The sequence below is a fragment of the Rhinolophus hipposideros genome, assembly GCF_964194185.1.
Source record: "Rhinolophus hipposideros genome assembly, chromosome: 23".
Lineage (NCBI taxonomy): Eukaryota > Metazoa > Chordata > Mammalia > Chiroptera > Rhinolophidae > Rhinolophus > Rhinolophus hipposideros.
Genome location: NC_138069.1, coordinates 5776321 through 5793023, shown reverse-complemented (window position 1 = coordinate 5793023; position 16703 = coordinate 5776321). Strand labels below are relative to the sequence as shown.

General features: G+C 54.8%; 2 protein-coding genes across 5 annotated transcripts; both read left to right on the top strand.

Moving 5' to 3' along the window:
* On the top strand, nucleotides 1–4766 carry TMED9 (transmembrane p24 trafficking protein 9). The gene is made up of 5 exons (XM_081035743.1): nucleotides 1–244; nucleotides 414–514; nucleotides 1274–1399; nucleotides 1750–1896; nucleotides 2843–4766. The coding sequence occupies exons 1-5, from the start codon at nucleotides 61–63 to the stop codon at nucleotides 2990–2992; spliced, it is 708 nt and encodes a 235-aa protein (XP_080891869.1). The 5' UTR covers nucleotides 1–60; the 3' UTR covers nucleotides 2993–4766.
* Nucleotides 4767–6425: 1659 nt separating this feature from the next.
* Nucleotides 6426–16045, top strand: B4GALT7 (beta-1,4-galactosyltransferase 7). Of its 4 annotated transcripts, none has more exons than XM_081035113.1 (6): nucleotides 6426–6576; nucleotides 10201–10463; nucleotides 13148–13373; nucleotides 14414–14497; nucleotides 14732–14836; nucleotides 15324–16045. In XM_081035113.1, the coding sequence occupies exons 2-6, from the start codon at nucleotides 10219–10221 to the stop codon at nucleotides 15477–15479; spliced, it is 816 nt and encodes a 271-aa protein (XP_080891239.1). In that variant the 5' UTR covers nucleotides 6426–6576; nucleotides 10201–10218; the 3' UTR covers nucleotides 15480–16045. The 4 variants fall into 4 exon arrangements, 3 of the variants coding, with proteins under 3 accessions (XP_080891239.1, XP_080891237.1, XP_080891238.1); XR_013992354.1 differs by having other exon boundaries at nucleotides 6429–6576; nucleotides 10101–10463; nucleotides 13148–13515; XM_081035111.1 differs by having other exon boundaries at nucleotides 6429–6576; nucleotides 10101–10463.
* The last annotated feature ends 658 nt before the right edge of the window (nucleotides 16046–16703 follow it).

Sequence of the window (16703 nt, the reverse complement as noted above, 5' to 3'; positions counted from 1 at the left end):
ACGGCGGCGGCAGCGCTACGTGGCGCGGCCGGCTGCGGCTGCACGGGCAGGTGGGGCAAGATGGCTGCGGAACCGAGTCTGTGGGTCTTCGGGCCCTGGCCCGGAGCGGGGCTGGGTCGGACGGTTCGGACCCTGCTGCTGCTGCTGTGGTTTGCGGCTCGCGGAGGCGCGCTCTACTTCCACATCGGGGAGACGGAGAAGAAGTGCTTTATTGAGGAGATTCCGGACGAGACGATGGTGATAGGTGCGGGGGGGGGGGAGAGTTGGGAACCAGACCGCGGTCTGGAGGCGTGGGGTGAGGGAGTCAGCAGCGGTCCGGAGCCCGGAGCCGTCGGCCTCGCGGTGCTCTCGCGGTCGCGGACCTGGAGCCACGTCGCGCTCCCCTGACATGGGCTCTCCTCGCTTCTCTGCAGGAAACTACCGGACACAGCTGTACGACAAGCAGCGGGAGGAGTACCAGCCGGCCACCCCGGGGCTTGGCATGTTCGTGGAGGTGAAGGACCCAGAAGACAAGGTGAGCCTGCCCCGTAGCCCCACTAAGCCCTCCATTTCGCATTTCAGCGCCAAACGAAGCAGGCTCCGGTACTTCCCCTCCTAGTTTCCACATCCGCAAAGCTGGTTTAAAAAAAACCCAACAAAACAGTTGGTGTTGTGGGAAGATCCCGGATTTTCACGCCAGCCCTAATTGTGGCTGTTGCAATGCTGGCGGCTCCTCTCAACTTCTTACAGGCTGCTGCAGGAGTCCGCCAAGTCAGTTGTCTTGCCTGAGCTATTTTCTTGGTCTGCGAAATGGAAATTCATGTATCTTATCTAGGTGAGATGGGCAGATTAATTGTGGTGCTGGAAAACGGAATTTTGTCAGCTCTAAAGCTGTGACATCTAGACTTCAGAATTTCATAGAGCAGAGTACTTTCCAAAAAGAAAGCAGCTTTAAATTTTGACAAATAAGGATATTAAAACAAAAAAACCCAAACCCTTTAGCTGTCACCTTTCACTTGAAAAAAGAACTACACCCAAATGGTTGAAAGGACATAAGCTATGAATGAAGGAAAACCCTTCCCAATTGTGGTCACATGTCAAACTAATGTCAGACTCTTCATTCCTGTTCCAAATAGTTTTGAAACACTTTCGGCAACTGCTGCTGAGCAGCTGTGGACCTTTTAGTGTTGTGGGATGCCTAAGGCTCTGTTTGTCAAGTTCTGAGGCACTTAGAGCCTTAAGCACTGTCCAGCCTATGCCCCCTGTAACACTCACTGAAGCACCTTCTCTCCAGGTCATCCTGGCCAGGCAGTATGGCTCTGAAGGCAGATTCACTTTCACATCCCATACCCCTGGTGAACACCAGATCTGTCTTCACTCCAATTCTACCAAGTTCTCCCTTTTTGCTGGAGGCATGCTGGTAAGTGCACTCAAGTGGGACTTGTAGCTTTTAGCCTCTAGCCCCTGGTCAGGACTGGGGACTGGCGGTACTGTGGGTGTGAGATGAGTATGTTGGATTTTGTGTCTGCTAATAAAAGTGGGTTTCCAGGGAACATCCAGCACATGGTTGCTGCGCTCTTTTTATGTGCCTTGGTCAGGACATCAGCCAAGGCTTATTCTTGTGCCTAGAGCCCCATAGGGCTGGACACTGGGGAAGCTTCATCAGTGCTGGCTAAATGTACAAATGAAGGAAGGTGGGGGGACCAGCCGTCAGTCCCTGGCAGGAAGACTGAGCAGGGCTACCTGATTCTCTTCCTTTTCTGTCCCCAGAGAGTTCATCTGGACATCCAGGTGGGTGAACATGCTAACGACTATGCAGAAATTGCTGCCAAAGACAAGTTGAGTGAGTTGCAGTTACGAGTGCGACAGCTGGTGGAGCAGGTGGAGCAGATCCAGAAGGAGCAAAACTACCAGCGCGTGAGTGGTTCAGTCAGGAGCGGCGGGCTTCTTCCCAGAAGCTGTCCGCTGGATCAACCAGGAGGGGCATGTCAGATTCATTAGGAAACCCAAGGGACATACCTGTTTATGCTACTTTGCAAGTCTAAAAGGTGGGATGGCTATTCCTAACTTTACTTTGTAATTAAGGAGACAGTCTCTTAAGAAGGTCTTAGTGCCTTATGTCACACAGTTACAGAGTGACAGAGCAGGGAATAATCTCAACACTTTGGGTGCTATTTATGGGGCTCTAAGTGCTTCCAGGACCAGGGTTTTCAAACTCACCTGTGTTCAGGAGTCAGGCAGGTACCATGAATGGATCTACGACCATAAGGATTGGTGGGACAGTGACCTATCTGAACAGGAACAGCTGCTGTTGTCTGCTGAGAACAGCCTTGCAGAAATGCTAGCCCACCCTGAGTTTTAAGAGGAGCCACAGGTCCGGGTTTTTTTGTGAAAATTTCCTGGGTTTTAATGTTGGCAAAACACTTGTGTGAGTCAAACAAACACATGTATGGACCAGACCCATCACTGGGGTACCAGTTTGCAACCTGTGCCCATAGTCTTCAAGGAGCAGCTTGGGAGACCTGGGCAGAGGGCTCAGAACAAGTCCACTCCTGAGTGCTTCACGACAGTTCTGTCTGATGGTGATGCCACAACTACTTTACTTCTCCCCGGGCATCAGGGTAGGACCAGGTGAGGGCTGTACCTGACAGGTGAGCAAACAGACTTAGGTTACTTGAGGTCATCTGACTGGTGAGGGTGAAGGTAGTCCCCACATGGGGTGGCTCTTTGCAGGCACTTGACTGGAACCTGGGCCAAGCTGCTTGGCCCTGGGCCATCTTCCAGGGAGGGAACCCAGCAGTTCTAAGGGCACCAGGTGGGGCCCAGCCAACTCAGGCTCTTCTTCAATTCTCCCCTCCCACAGTGGCGAGAGGAGCGCTTCCGGCAGACCAGCGAGAGCACCAACCAACGAGTGCTGTGGTGGTCCATTCTGCAGACCCTCATCCTCGTAGCCATTGGCGTTTGGCAGATGCGGCATCTCAAGAGCTTCTTTGAAGCCAAGAAGCTGGTGTAGCCATCCTTCTTCCCAGGCTGGGGGAGAAAGGGCCTCCTGGGACTGATTTCTCTCTGGCAGGAGGACTGGTTCCCAGCCGTGGATGTTCTGAAGGGGAGAGGGACCACAAGCACCCCAGGCACAAGCTGAGGGCAGCAACTCGGCTGGCTGTTACTGAGCAGGTGGTGGGGCAAATGACTGCCCCCACCTCTGGGCTCTGAGCCCTTTGCAGTAATCTCCTAGGGGCCGGTGAAGCCACTGGGAGCTCCACTGGCCCCTCAGAATCACAGTGTTACTGATCAGGGATGTGAGGCCATTGTCTGGGGTAGCTGGGGGGAAGGGAGTGGGTGGGCAAGCAAGTCTTCCTTTTGTCTTCCTTTGCTAACTTGGGATTTTGAGCAGGTTGGCCTATAGCTATGATTCCCTGCCATCCTGGGACCCTCACTGTCCCCTCCTTGGGTCTAGACCCAGCCTGCTGATCTGGGGCGGGATGTCAATTGAGGGTGGGTGGAGGGGGTTGCAGTGTGGGAAAGTGGCCCTGAGGTTGAGCCTGGGTTCTTCACATGATTGTCTTTTTAGAGGCTTGAGGTACTGGGGTCAGGGTAAGCAGAGGTCTTGGTGCTGGCTGTGGATGCGGCCTGCAGAGTCTTAGTTACTGATTTCATTTTCAGTTAGCCTAGGTTTGTTACATTGGTTTCCTAATTAAACAACAACAACAAAATAGACTTATTGTCCAGTGTAAAGTTACTCTACTATCAGTGGGCATAACATTGCGAGGTGCTTCAGGAAATGTCAGTTCTTCCAATGGCCAAAGCTTTTCACAGTCCACAATGAGTACCCACCTGTGAACTTCATTCTTTCCATCCTCTCCATATCTTCCTACAGTAGAGGTTAGTGATTTTGCCCAAAATCATCCAACAAGTAAATTGTGGGGTTGGTGCTCAGATCTACACCATTTCCTCTGCACCAGCTCCCTCATGAAGTACCCTTCCTACCTTTCCAGAGTAGAATTGTGGTACTGTGTCTCCCTGAAAATAAGACCTAACTGGAAAATAAGCCCTAGCATGATTCTTCAGGATGACATCCCCGGAACATAAGCCCTAATGTATCTTTTGGAGCAAAAATTAATGTAAGACCCTGTCTTATTTTGGGGGAAACACTGTAGAACTGCAAGGAAGTGCCTACTTAGAATAGTACATTGAACAGGAATGCTGCAGATGTGGGAAGGACAATCCCTGAGCTGATGGGGATGAGGATACTGATGGACTTAACAAGTAGCACGGGATTTCAGCAAGGACCTTGGAGAGGAAAGATTCTGATGAAAGGCAGGATGGGGGTGGTTGGGGAAAGCAGAGGCAAACAGCTGGTTTGGAGATGGATGGGCATTGTTTCAGCTGGAGTTGGGGTGGAGGAGTTGCAAGAAGGCTGGAAAGGAAGGTTGGTTAGAGATAGAAGAGCCTTGAGCCTCATGTAAGAGATTTGGACTTTACCCACTGTTCAACAAAGTTCTGAGTAGACCATCCCCTGAATATAACTTTGAGGAAGGTTGATACAGCAGTTTATGAGAGAGAGAGTGGGGAGACAATTTTGGGAACACTTGACCTAATGGGAGGGTGTAATCTGAGCTCATTACCACCTAGACCACCACATTTAGAAAAAAGTAACATCTTTTTAGAATTACCAAAAAATTACGAAAATAGTTTTCCCTATTATTAACGTCATGCATTATATGGTACATTTGTTAATTGAACCAATACCAATACATTATTTTTAACTAAAGTCTATATGTAGTCTATACTTAGTTGTTACCTAATGTCCTCTTTCTGGTCCAGGATCTCATCTAGGACACATTACATTTAGTTGTCTTGGGCTTCTCTCTTAGCTGTGACAGTTTCTCAGACTTTCCTTGTTTTTGATGACCTTGACAGTTTTCAGGAGTACTGGTCACGTATTTTGTAGAATGCCCCTCAATTGGGATTTGTCTGCTGTTTTTCTCATGATTGGACTGGGGTTATGGGTTTTTGAAAGGAAGACCACAGAGGTAGAGTGCCCATCTCATCCCATCATTCAAGGGTACTTAACATGACTGGGGATGTCACAGTTTAAAATTAGTTAATTTGGATTTTTATGTGAAATCTGATTTCTTGAGATAAATTGGATCTGACAGTAGTGGGACTTCATCCTGATGTGACAATTATCTGTACTGAATGGTAGCTGTCCCCTTTAGATGGACTTGTGCATTCCGGGTCACAGTCCCACCTCCCTGCCGCCATCACTGGCCTTACCTGACTGGTCTCTGCAGGGGTCAGCCTCATCTTTGGCATCAGCCAAACCTAAACTGGATTTGCCAAGGTTCTGGGAAAAGGTGCAGTGCCCTGGGAGAGTTCAGCAGGAAGGGGACCAGTGGATTGTATGCTGCTGGGTTTAAGGGAGAAAGAGGACTCCTGGGAATGATTAATTTTGCATCCACAGAGAAATCCTCTTAGAAGGAGAGTAGTTGAGACTGTAGATTGTGCAACCAAACTACCTGGTCTTGCATACTGTATTGTCTCTCTGCCTCAGTTCCCTCATCTTCAAAGTGGGCATAAGCACAATAGTCAAGGACTGAATGAGATAATAGTAGTAAAGAATTTAGAACATGGGACTGCACATAGTAAGAACTCAACAGATCTTAGCTACTTACTGGGAACCTTAAAATTTATCTGGAAGAGCAGAGGAGATTAAGTCTAATAACTGCCACTGTCTTTTCCCAGGTGGGAAACCTGGCCAGTGAGGGTTCAGTTCCCACGGAGACAGGGCAGATACTGGAACTTAATCTCTTTACAGTATTCCCTTCAGTTCTCAACTCCACCAAAGTAGCCTTCTCCTGGATGATAGTTATCATTTATGTAGCGTTGATTATTGTGCCTGTTGCTGTACCTAGTGCATTTTCTCCTTTAGTCCTCATAGCAACCATGTAGATCAGGAAACACGCTCAGGTGAGGGAACATGAAAAGAGATTGTGCCTTGCCCCTAAACAGCTGAATGGCAGTCAAATTTTGAATGCAGTTTATCTTTAGTGCCTGAGTCCAACCTATTCCTTGGGGTAGAACCCAAGACTGAGCCCTGAGCTTGGCTTTGCCCTCCTCCAAGCTTGTTGCAGAGGAAGAATGCACGTGGGTTGACAACAGGGTATCCCAGACGTTGCCCGTCTTCCCTCTAAAAGAGAAGGAAGATGCAAATTATCCCAGGGCGCTGGTTTGGAAGTCTGGAGTCTAAGTTCAGTCCCAGCCCAGTGACTTGAGCCCCTTGAGGGTCTCAGTTTCTCGGGATGTTCATCGGGGAGGGCAGTTAGCAGTCAGGCGGTAGGGCGCTCACGTGTGCCTCGGCATGCGGAACCTTTGGTGCCGCGGCTCCGGGGAGAAGATGGCGCGGCCGGAGCAGCGGACCCGGAGGACCGAGGGGCGGGGCTGACGGGCCTGGGCGGAGCGGGAGGCGGAGGCGCCGCGTAGGCCGAGGAGGCCGGGCCCGCCCGGCCGGGAGCTCAAGCCCCATGCGCCGCCGCCTCCCCCCACGATGTTCCCCTCCCGGAGGAAAGCGTCGCAACCACCCTGGGAGGACGGCAGGTGAGCGGCGGCGGCGGCCGGCACGGTCCCGGGCCTCCCGGGCGCCGCTCTTTCCCCGGGCCGCCCGCGGACGCTAGGAGCCCGAGGTCGTCGCGTCTCCCCTGCGGTCTGAGGGTCTGTGGTTCTCCCGGGGGTCACCGGCTCTCCGTACATCGGCGTCTGTCTCGCTCTCAGTGGGGCTCTGTCTCCACCGGGCGTCGTCACCCCGCAGGTCCCCGCCACCCGCGGGTCTGTATTGCTCCTGTGACTTCCCTGTGTGAGTTTCTGTCCTTCTCTTCGCGAGTCGCCGTCCCTCGTTATGGATCTCTGTGGTTCTCCGCCGGCCTGTCTTTGTGGGGGCCTCTGGCGCCGTGACCTCTCGGTGGCTCTCTGCTGCCTGTCCGTGGTCCCTAAGGCTCTTCGTCCCGCCTCGCGGCTCTGCCTCCCAGCACGTGTGGCCTCGACCCTGCCCCCCGCCTCGTGCTGCCCGGCCGTGCGGGCCGCCCAGAACCCACGGAACCGAAGCCCCGTGCGCTCTGCCTGGCGCTCCCCAGGCTCCCCCCACGCGTGACACTGGTTCCTTTCCCGTGCAGCTGTGCTTCAAGGGGGCCTGATCGTGGGTCAGGTGTGGGCTCGGCGCCGACCTTAGCCCTGATGCTTCTTCCCACTGAAGTGGAATGGGGTGAGGGCAGTGTTTGGTTGCCAGCATTTGGGAGGACACTTCAGTCTTGAGATGGGCCCCCAGCACTCTTCCCACCCAGAACACATAGTAGGTCTCTACCAGTGAATCCCACCTCATTCCCTTTGTGTCTCTTAAGTTTGCCAGGTGCCAAAACAGTCTGGAATGTGATGGGCACCACTCTTCACCTTTAGGAGTTTTTTTCAGAGTTGGTGTTAAAGTCAGAAGAAAGGAACATGATAGAAAGGAAACCTGAACCGTGGAATCAACCCCGGGCGGGAATCCTCTTTAATAGCCATGTGACCAGAAACGGGGCACTTAATCTTTCTGACGTCAGCTTTTCGATCTCTGAAACGGATCATAACTACTCTGCAAGGCCATGTGAGGATTAAAGGACATATCGCGTACAACCCTGGGTGCTGTGCCTGGCAGAGGCGGTGGCTTCCAGTCAGCTTTGCGGTTTGGAGGTGCTGTAACCAGAGCCATTGAGAAAAGAAAGGAAAAGTGATGGAGGAAAATTTCCGTTTCCTGGTCCCGTTCCATAAACCTTTGAATCATAACTGTGTTGCCAGAAACAGTTACTGATGTCAATTCTTGCTGTTAGCACAGGGGTACAAAGATCAGAGCAACAGATGCAGGCTAATACAGCAATTAAGAGTGCTGGCTTTGGGGCCAGCCTGTCTGGGTTCGAATCTCCCCTTTCCTACCATTGGGCACAGATTGATGAAGGAGACAACCTCAACTGGTCTGCCCCTCAGAGATGGGTGGCCTGGGCCTGGGAGCAACGGGGACTGCAGACCTGGAGTTTGCCACCAGGTGGCACCAGGAGGGACTGTTCTCAGTGTCCACTGTCCTGAAGAATTCGGACTCAACTCTAAATTCAGTTGCTCAGCGGTTTGGGCCCTTAGAGCTCAGGATATGAGTGCTCATGGGACATGCTCCTGGTAGGAAGGGGAAATTAGACGGAGGGGACAGCATGTGAAAGTGCATGGAATGTCCAATTCATGCCATACCCCTGGATAATGGTCACTGCTTCTTCCCCGAAGGTGGGATAGTTCCCCATGCCCATCTCCCCGGTCTCCACCCCGCCCCCAGAAAGTGCCCAGAGGGAGAATCTGTAGAGGGTCCAGCCTTCCCAGGCCACTGTCAGGATTGGGCTCTGCTCCTTCCCAGCGGAAACCCCCACCACAGGACAATGGGGGGTAAGTCAGAAGCTCCCTGCGAGGGTGACCCATGCAGCCTCCCCTCTGCTGTGTGTGGGACTTGGGCCTGGCTTCAGGGCTGCTGGCTTCCAGGTTGGCAGTTGTACCGCTAGAGAGTCAGGAGTTGGTGTGGCTCTAGTGTGTGACTTAAAGCATGCCCTGACTGCTTGAACCCTTCCGATAACTCATTTAGCACGCCCTCTGCTGTGTGACTTGTGCGTGGCCACAGCTGGGAGTCTGATTACCTCTGGGGAAGACAAGCAGGGACACGGGCACTCTGAGTGCTCCAGAGAGGGAAGTGTCAGATGCCACAGAAACACAAAAGGGGTCGTGTGCACGTGGGTGGGCAATGCTGGCCATGACATTGGGGCTGAGGGAAAGGAACAATGTTTGCCTTGACATTGGAGTTTGGCCCCGAAGGATCAGAAAGGGGCTTTCAGGCAGATAAAATAGGAAGGGCATTTCAGGCAGAAGCAACAGGCTGTGTGGGGGCTGGAGCAGGAAGGAACGTAGTGAGCTGAGAAGCGCATGAGTGGTAGGGAGCAGCTGGAGATGGGGCCAGGTCACAGAGAGGTTTGACTGTCAGGCCAAGGAATTTGGCTGTTATCTTGTAAACAGAAGAGGATCGTCCATGAGATCGAAGGCATCTGAACCAGGCAAGGAACAGATGAGACCTGAGATAAAAGAGAGGCAATGAGTAAGGAAAGGTGAAGGGGCACTTAGGAGGTAGAATCTATAAGCCTAGGAGCTAACTGGTGACTCTTAGAGGTTATAAAGCAGATTGCTTGGCAGATTATTCGGGGTGGCGGGGCTTCCCTTTTTTGGATTCCTCAGTTCCTCCATTATCCTCAGGAACTTCCAGAGAGAGGGGCAAAGGAATCAGGTAAATTCCACCTGTTTCTTTGTTCTTTCGAACCCACAGGGCAGTCTCGCCCAGCACTATCCCAGGGTCTTCCACATCCAGCTCTCTTCCTGTTTCTGAAATGAGCCTGGGTGTTGGCCCTAGCCCTCATCTTTCTTCCCCTCGTCCATCTTTCATCTCTCGTCACATGGGCTGCCTGTTGGACTAAAGCTTTGAGACTTGTTCAGTGGCCTGCCACTGTCAGCTTGGGTCTTGCATTGATTTGGGAACAGATTTGATCTTCCCAGAGTAAACATTGGGGACTGATGCCAGCACAGGCCCCCGGTCTTAGGGAGATTTCTAGTGTGAAAAGCAGGACAAAGCCAACGTTTCAGTTGGTGGTGAACCTGCAGGGGAGCAGATGTGGAAGGCAGTGGGTGGGATCTCTAAGGTGGGCTCCTACCATCAGCTCAGGACAGGAGCCACTGTCCTGGGGAAAGGTAAGTGCAAGAGACAAGGAGCCTTGTCCCTGTCCTCATGGCCTGACCAGGACTCACTCGTAGAAGATAAGGAAGCCTCATGGAGCCGGGGCAGCTCTGTGACCTGGGAGTGATCAGAGGGCTTCCCGGAGGGGGCAGGGGCTGGGCCTAGAACGTAAGCAGGACTCCGCCTCACAGTGGCAGCATGAGCAAAGCCATTCAAGTTGCTTCTGCACTCCTTGCCAGGTGCTCGGGGCAGACCCGTCGTGTGTGTCCCCGTTGTGACGAAGCTGAAGGGCTCAGGCTCAGCCCGCCCTTCTGACCCGTTCCTGCTCTTGTCCCAGGTCCAGGCTGCTCCCTGGCAGCCTCCGCCGGAAATGCTCCGTCTTCCACCTCTTCATTGCCTGTCTCTTACTGGGCTTCCTCTCCCTGCTCTGGCTGCAGCTCAGCTGCTCTGGTGACATGGCCCGGGCAGCTCGGGGACAAGGGCAGGAGACCCCAGGCCCACCCCGGGCCTGCCCCCCAGAGCCAGCCCCTGAACACTGGGAAGAAGACCCATCGTGGGGCCCCCACCGCCTGGCGGTGCTGGTGCCCTTCCGTGAACGCTTCGAGGAGCTCCTGGTCTTTGTGCCCCACATGCACGGCTTCCTGAGCAGGAAGAAGATCCCGCACCGCATCTATGTGCTCAACCAGGTGGATCATTTCCGGTAGGGCCCCCCGACCCAGCTCTCCCTCTCCGGGGCCCTCACATTGCCCAGGCCTTTCCGGGCGTGCGCCCTTTCCTGGCAGCAGTCCACTGCCTGGCGGGCCTCAGGCCTGTGAAGGGTCACCTGGGGCAGTGGCAGGAGGGTAGGAGATGGTAGACCCTTCTCACTGGGGGTGGCAGGCATCTTTGGGGAGAGTTTGGGGCGGGGAAGGGCCCTAATCTGATTTCCATGTGTAAAAGAGCCCCGTTGCTGCTGTATGTAGAATAGCTTATCCCAGGATGCGGAGGAGCAGGGAGAGCTCAGGGTGCTCTCGGCTTGGTCTGCATGGTAGAAGGCATGCAGGAAGCGCAGACAGGGCTCGCGGGGGGGATTGGCTGTGGGGACCAGGGAAAGGGAGGGGCAAGGCCACGGCTTTAAAGTTGTTCACAGTCCGGCGTTATTCTGAAATCCTTACCCTTTCCAAAAACTGCTTCCCCCCACGATCACCATGGAATCATCTCACACTCCACCCCCACCTTGCCCTCCAACACGCTCCTTCTGGAGACACACTCCAGCAGTTCTTGGACCCCACCAGGCCTGGTCAGTCATCTGTGATGCTCACCTTCTCCTGACCTAACTTGAATTCCATGGTCCATCACTAAAAGCACTCCCGTGCGCACTCCTCAACTCGCCTGCCCCTTTCTGCTTGGCACAACTTCCACTTGATGAAACCTGACTGTCTGCTCCACACCTGCGCCTGGGCAGCTGGATGTGCCTGGAGACAATGTGCCTTGGCCCAGGCAGCCCCTCAGCCCTGCCCGAAGCCTCGAATTCCTCCAGTCTGCTACTGTGCCCCTCTCCTCCCCCACCGTACCCCAGCTGATGACTTTGCTTCCTATTTGAGAAAACAGAACCAATTGGAAGAGAACTTGCCCAGGTCCCCACCCCCTGGACCACGTACCAGCTTCTGTGCAGGGCTCCTTTGGATGCCTTGTCTCAGCTCTTCCACGGCCACCAGATCCCTTCCCCCCCTCCTTCATCACTGCAGCTGTGGACCCGTTTCTCTCCTGCATGAGGGAGTTTTTCCTTCCCTCCTGGAGCATTTGCATCAGCTTACAACACACTGAAGTCGCTCCCAGCTAAAAAGGAAAAGACCCCCCTCCCATCATACATCGCCCACAGCTATCACCTCATTTCTCTGCCCTCCGTTATAGAAAAACTTCTCCTTCTCCCCCTCGCTCTCAAACCTCTTCCACTCAGATATTTACCCTTATTGTGCCACAAAAACAGCTCTCACTGACATCACCCATGAGCCCACCTCATGAACCAGCCTTCATCCTGTAGACCTCTTAGCATTTGCCAAGTGGATTACGTTTTCCTTCCTCACACACCGCCATCTAACTTCTGGGGCGACACTCACTAGGTCTCCTCCTTCACTGGTCGCCCTCCTCGCCGCCTCTGTGGGTTCTGCCTCTGCCTCATCTCCCTGATCGCTCAGTCTCGGTGCTCCTTGGGGCTCAGTGCTGGGTGTCCCTTTGCTGGCTACACTCACTTGCTGGGGGATCTTGTCCAGACCCAGGGCCTTAAGCCCTGTCTCTACCCTGGTGATTCCCAAGGCTGTGTTCCCAGCCCAGACCACATGTCCAGCCGCCTGAGCAGCCAGCCCTCCATTTGCTGGTATCAGAGGCATCTCGAGCGTAACATGATCAAAGCTCCTGATTTCCCACCCACCCCAAACCTGCTTCCCTGCCACCTTCCCCATTTCAGGAAATGGCAATTCCATACTTCCGGTTGCTCAGGCCAAAAAACCTTGGGAGTCATCCTGCACTCTTCCTTCTCCCTCACATAACACATCCAGTCCATCAGCACAATCCATCTAGAATCTGCCCACTTCTCACCGTCTCCACTGCCACCTCCCTGAGCTAAATCACCATCATCTCTTGCCTAAATTATTGTAATAGCCTCTTACTTCATCTTCCTGCTTCCATCTTGGCCTTTCAGTCTCTTCTCAACACCCCAACTAGAGTGATCCTTTTGCGCCCTAAGTCACAGCACGTTGTGCCTCTGCCCTGAGCCCTCTAGTGGCTCCCCATCTCATCCAGGGCCAAAGCCCAAGCCCGTCATGGGCCCATCATGGGTCCATCACCTTCTCACCTCACCTCTACACGCCCCTCTCTCACTCTGCCTTGCTGCATTGGTGTCTGTCCTGCCTCAGGCCTTGGCAGGCATGGAGCCCCGCCCCCCCAATTTCCTTGGGCTCATTCCCTTAGGCCTTCACGTTTCTGGCCCTCCCTGGCCACCTGTCAAAAAGAACAGCTGCCTCTGCCCCAGCGTGTGTGGTCCTCACCCTGCTTTACTTTTCTCCACAGCACTTAGCACTGTCTGCCTTGTTACGTATTTACTTATGTGTTTATTTTTGTCTCCTCTTATTAGAGTATCAGCTCCTTGAGGGCAGGGCTTTGATTTCTCACTGCTACATCTCCTGTGCTCTGAACAGTTTCTGGGACATAGTAGGTGCTCAGTAAACATTTGTGCAATGAGTGGAGGGATAGACGTGCATCTCGGAAGCTTCACAGAGACTAGTGTCAGCCTGGAGGGCAGCGTGGTCACTGGGGTGGGTGCTGTGGGGGACAGGCTCTCATGCAGAGTTTCGGGGAGAGCCAGCTTGCTGCCCACCCCTGCCCAGCTTCGGCTGCCCTTCACAGGTTCAACCGGGCAGCACTCATCAACGTGGGCTTCCTGGAGAGTGGCAACAGCACGGACTACATTGCCATGCACGACGTGGACCTGCTCCCTCTCAACGAGGAGCTGGACTATGGCTTTCCTGAGGCAGGGCCCTTCCACGTGGCCTCGCCGGAGCTCCACCCACTCTACCACTACAAGACCTACGTCGGCGGCATCCTGCTGCTTTCCAAGCAGCACTACCAGCTGGTGAGGCCCGGCCAGCCTGCTCTGCCATGCCAGGGAGTGCCCGCCTGGGCTGGGGGCACTGGCAGGAGGCATGGCAGTTCTGGGGCCCAGCAGGGGAACCCAGGAACATCCAGAGATAGGAGAGAGGAGCGGGAACGAGCAGGTCAGTTAGGGAGCATTCAGCCATAGTAACAGAAACTCAGGGACAATTGACTTCAGAAAAGTGGGGAACAGTGGGTTTCAAAATAGAAATGTCTGGGTGGGGCGAGAGGAGGGTCTGGCTTCCTGTGTGCCTTGCCCAGCCTCTCGGACAGTGTCAGCAGGGCACCGTTTCTCTTTCTGTTTCTCATTTCTGCCTTCTCTAGGCTGGATTTCTTTCTAGATATTTGGGGTGAAAGGTGGTTGCCATGGCTGCGGTCTGCATCTGTCTAGGTCCAAGTCCAGTGGAAGGGGGAGCTCCTTCCCCAGCATCCAGTGGGAGTCCCCGGGCTGCACCACACTGGCCCATGACTGGCTTAACTTGGTCCTGGGCCCATCCCTGAGTCCGTCTGTGGCTGGGGGCAGTGTGGCAAGAACCAAGTGACTTCCACCTGGGTCTCCTGCTCCTCACAAGGCTGAAGGCAGCTTTAGTAAATGAAGCCCTGAGTCTGATGGCAAAAATCAGTGTCTGCCTTAGAGCCCAACTGCCCCTCTCCCACACAGAGGAAGAGACCAGGGCAGAGCCGCCTAGGAGAAATAGGAAGGCAGAAATCCAGCAGGAGTTGGCATTTCTGCCCACCACCATCTCTCCAGAGAGGTCCCTTCCTGCTGATCAGATGTTTTTGAGAAACTAATCATCTCACACAAGTTCAAGGCCCCATAAGAACAAGCAAACGGATGGGGGTGCACTGACTATCCCCCCAGTACTGCAGAGGTTGTGGGAACTGTAAGCATCTGGGTGTGTCTGTCCCAAGCTGCCAGAAAAGGGGGCCCGGCCCAGTTCGGGCTGGGTACTCCGAGTGGCAGGAGGCCAGAGGACGCCCTGGGAGGATGGGGCAAGTGATCCTGCCTGTCTCTGTCAGTGCAACGGGATGTCCAACCGCTTCTGGGGCTGGGGCCGTGAGGACGATGAGTTCTACCGGCGCATCAGAGGAGCTGGCCTCCAGGTAACCCCCGCGCCCCACCTCCTTGACCGTCAGGGCTGCCCCGAGGTTCCCTTCTCTGCCCTCAGATGACGTTCCTGGGGATTGGCACCCTGATCCCAGCCCTGCCCCCAACCAGCACGTCTTTTCTGCAGAATGGGAATGTAGGCCGCCGCCTGCGGCCTGTGGCGGGACTGGCTAGTGAGGGCCAGAGCTCCAGGAGGGGTGGCCTGACCCAACCTGCTTTGGCCTCCTTAGCTATTCCGCCCCTCGGGAATCACAACTGGATATAAGACATTTCGCCACTTGCATGACCCAGCCTGGCGGAAGAGGGACCAGAAGCGCATCGCAGCGCAAAAACAGGTACTGGCTGGTCCCCTGACCTGGGACAGATAGGCCCAAGCATTTCTCCAAGTTCTTGGATCCAAATGGTCCCATCCTCCCCTGCTTGGCTCAGCTCAGTTGATGGCATTCTGCTTGGGCACTCTGCCTGCTTTGTGGCTGCCATGGGCACCTGGGCACTGGCTTGGCTGACCCTCACGCAGGCTGGGTGAGGGGGGCTCAGCTGAAGGTGCCAGAATCCAAGGTAGACCTTAGACCCAGGAGTCCCTATCCCTCAAACAGCCTCTTCTCTAGGAGCCATACTAGTCGACTGAAAAATCCCTGCTCTCCTGCTTACGGGGGGGAGGAGGGGGGTATGCAGCCATGGACGAGAACCTCCGCGACACTGAGCTTCCCTCCTCTCTTCAGTAGGGTCACTCATGACCTCTGATGACAAGATCACGGGGCGTCAGTGGGCAGCTGGCACCCACAAAGCCCTGAGCACATGCTCTCCCCCTTTCCTTCCCAGGAACAATTCAAGGTGGACCGGGAGGGAGGCCTGAGCACCGTGAAGTACCGTGTGGATTCCCGCACAGCCCTGTCTGTGGGAGGGGCCCCCTGCACTGTTCTCAACATCATGTTGGACTGTGACAAGGCTGCCACCCCCTGGTGCACATTTGGCTGAGGTGGACGGACACTAAGGCAGCCTGTACCTACTCAGGCCTTGGACAAAGCCTCAGGCCCGGGCCCCGCTCCGATAGGCTGTGGAATGGCCTGAAGCAGCAGATGGCAAGCTGCACGTTTGTAGCAGCCTGGCCCCCGGAGGCAGGCGTGAGTCAGGACAGGACACAGGGCACCTGGGATGCTGCTAGCAATAAACAGTGACGGAGAAAGGCCGGGCTGTGACTCCCACCTGGGACTGTCCGCCCTCCTGCTTGCCCTGCTCTGCTGTCCTTTGCGTGCCAAGACCTGCGGGCTTTCATCCCTTCCCCCGCTGCCTCGTGCAGAGACGCAGCAGAGGCCGGGCTGCTGGCATGGGTGCCAGGGTGACTGGGAGGGCTGCACTGCAGAAACCGAGGGCCAGCCCCACGGCGAGGGAACAGCTGAGCGGCTCTGGTGGGTTGTCACTGGCAAGTATGTGGGCCCAATGTTGCCGGGTCTTCTCGTTTTTCAAAAGAAACTAGAATTCTGGATTCTTAACTGAAATTACTTAATTATTAAATGATAGCAGCTAATTGAAACTTTAAAAAAGTGTGGCAGTCCGAACAAAATATGTTGTGGACCACCAGTCTGCCACCTGTGGCTGAGGGGAAGGGGATGGGGCACAAGATGGCAGCTCTTAGTTATAAGCTGCCAGGGAGTTGGGGCAGAGCTGGGGGTGACAAGGGCCTGGGAAGCTCAAGTGGGGGAGCCGCCAAAGGCCCAGGCTCCTGCACCTCTTGCCGCCGCCCAGCCTTCATGGCCCTCTGGGCCGTCTGACCACCTCCGGGCTCTGGTGGGCTCCGACTCTGGGGGGGGCTTCCTCCTTCCTCACTGGATGGACAGACACCGATCCACAGGACTGGGCTGAGGGCAGGCAGGTGCTTCGGCCGTGACGCGGTCCTGGCCTGAGGGAAGGAGAGCGGCCCATGTTTCCGAGGCGGGAGGCACACGACAAGTAGGCAGATTCTTCTCCGAGGGGAGGTTGCCTGCGTCACCCAATGCCCAGGGGAGGTGAAGGAGGGGAGCCCAGGAGACTGTGCGATTGGGGTGTGAGCCTGGAGGGAAGCCCAGGGCCAATGAGAGTGAGAGGCCAGCGGCCTGTAAGGTAGAGTACTTCTTCAAGGCGTTCAACTGCCAAAGATTTGGGGCAGAAGTCAGGAGACTAGGGACCAGTTAAGACTGGTTTGTTTAACAGTAAATAGGACAC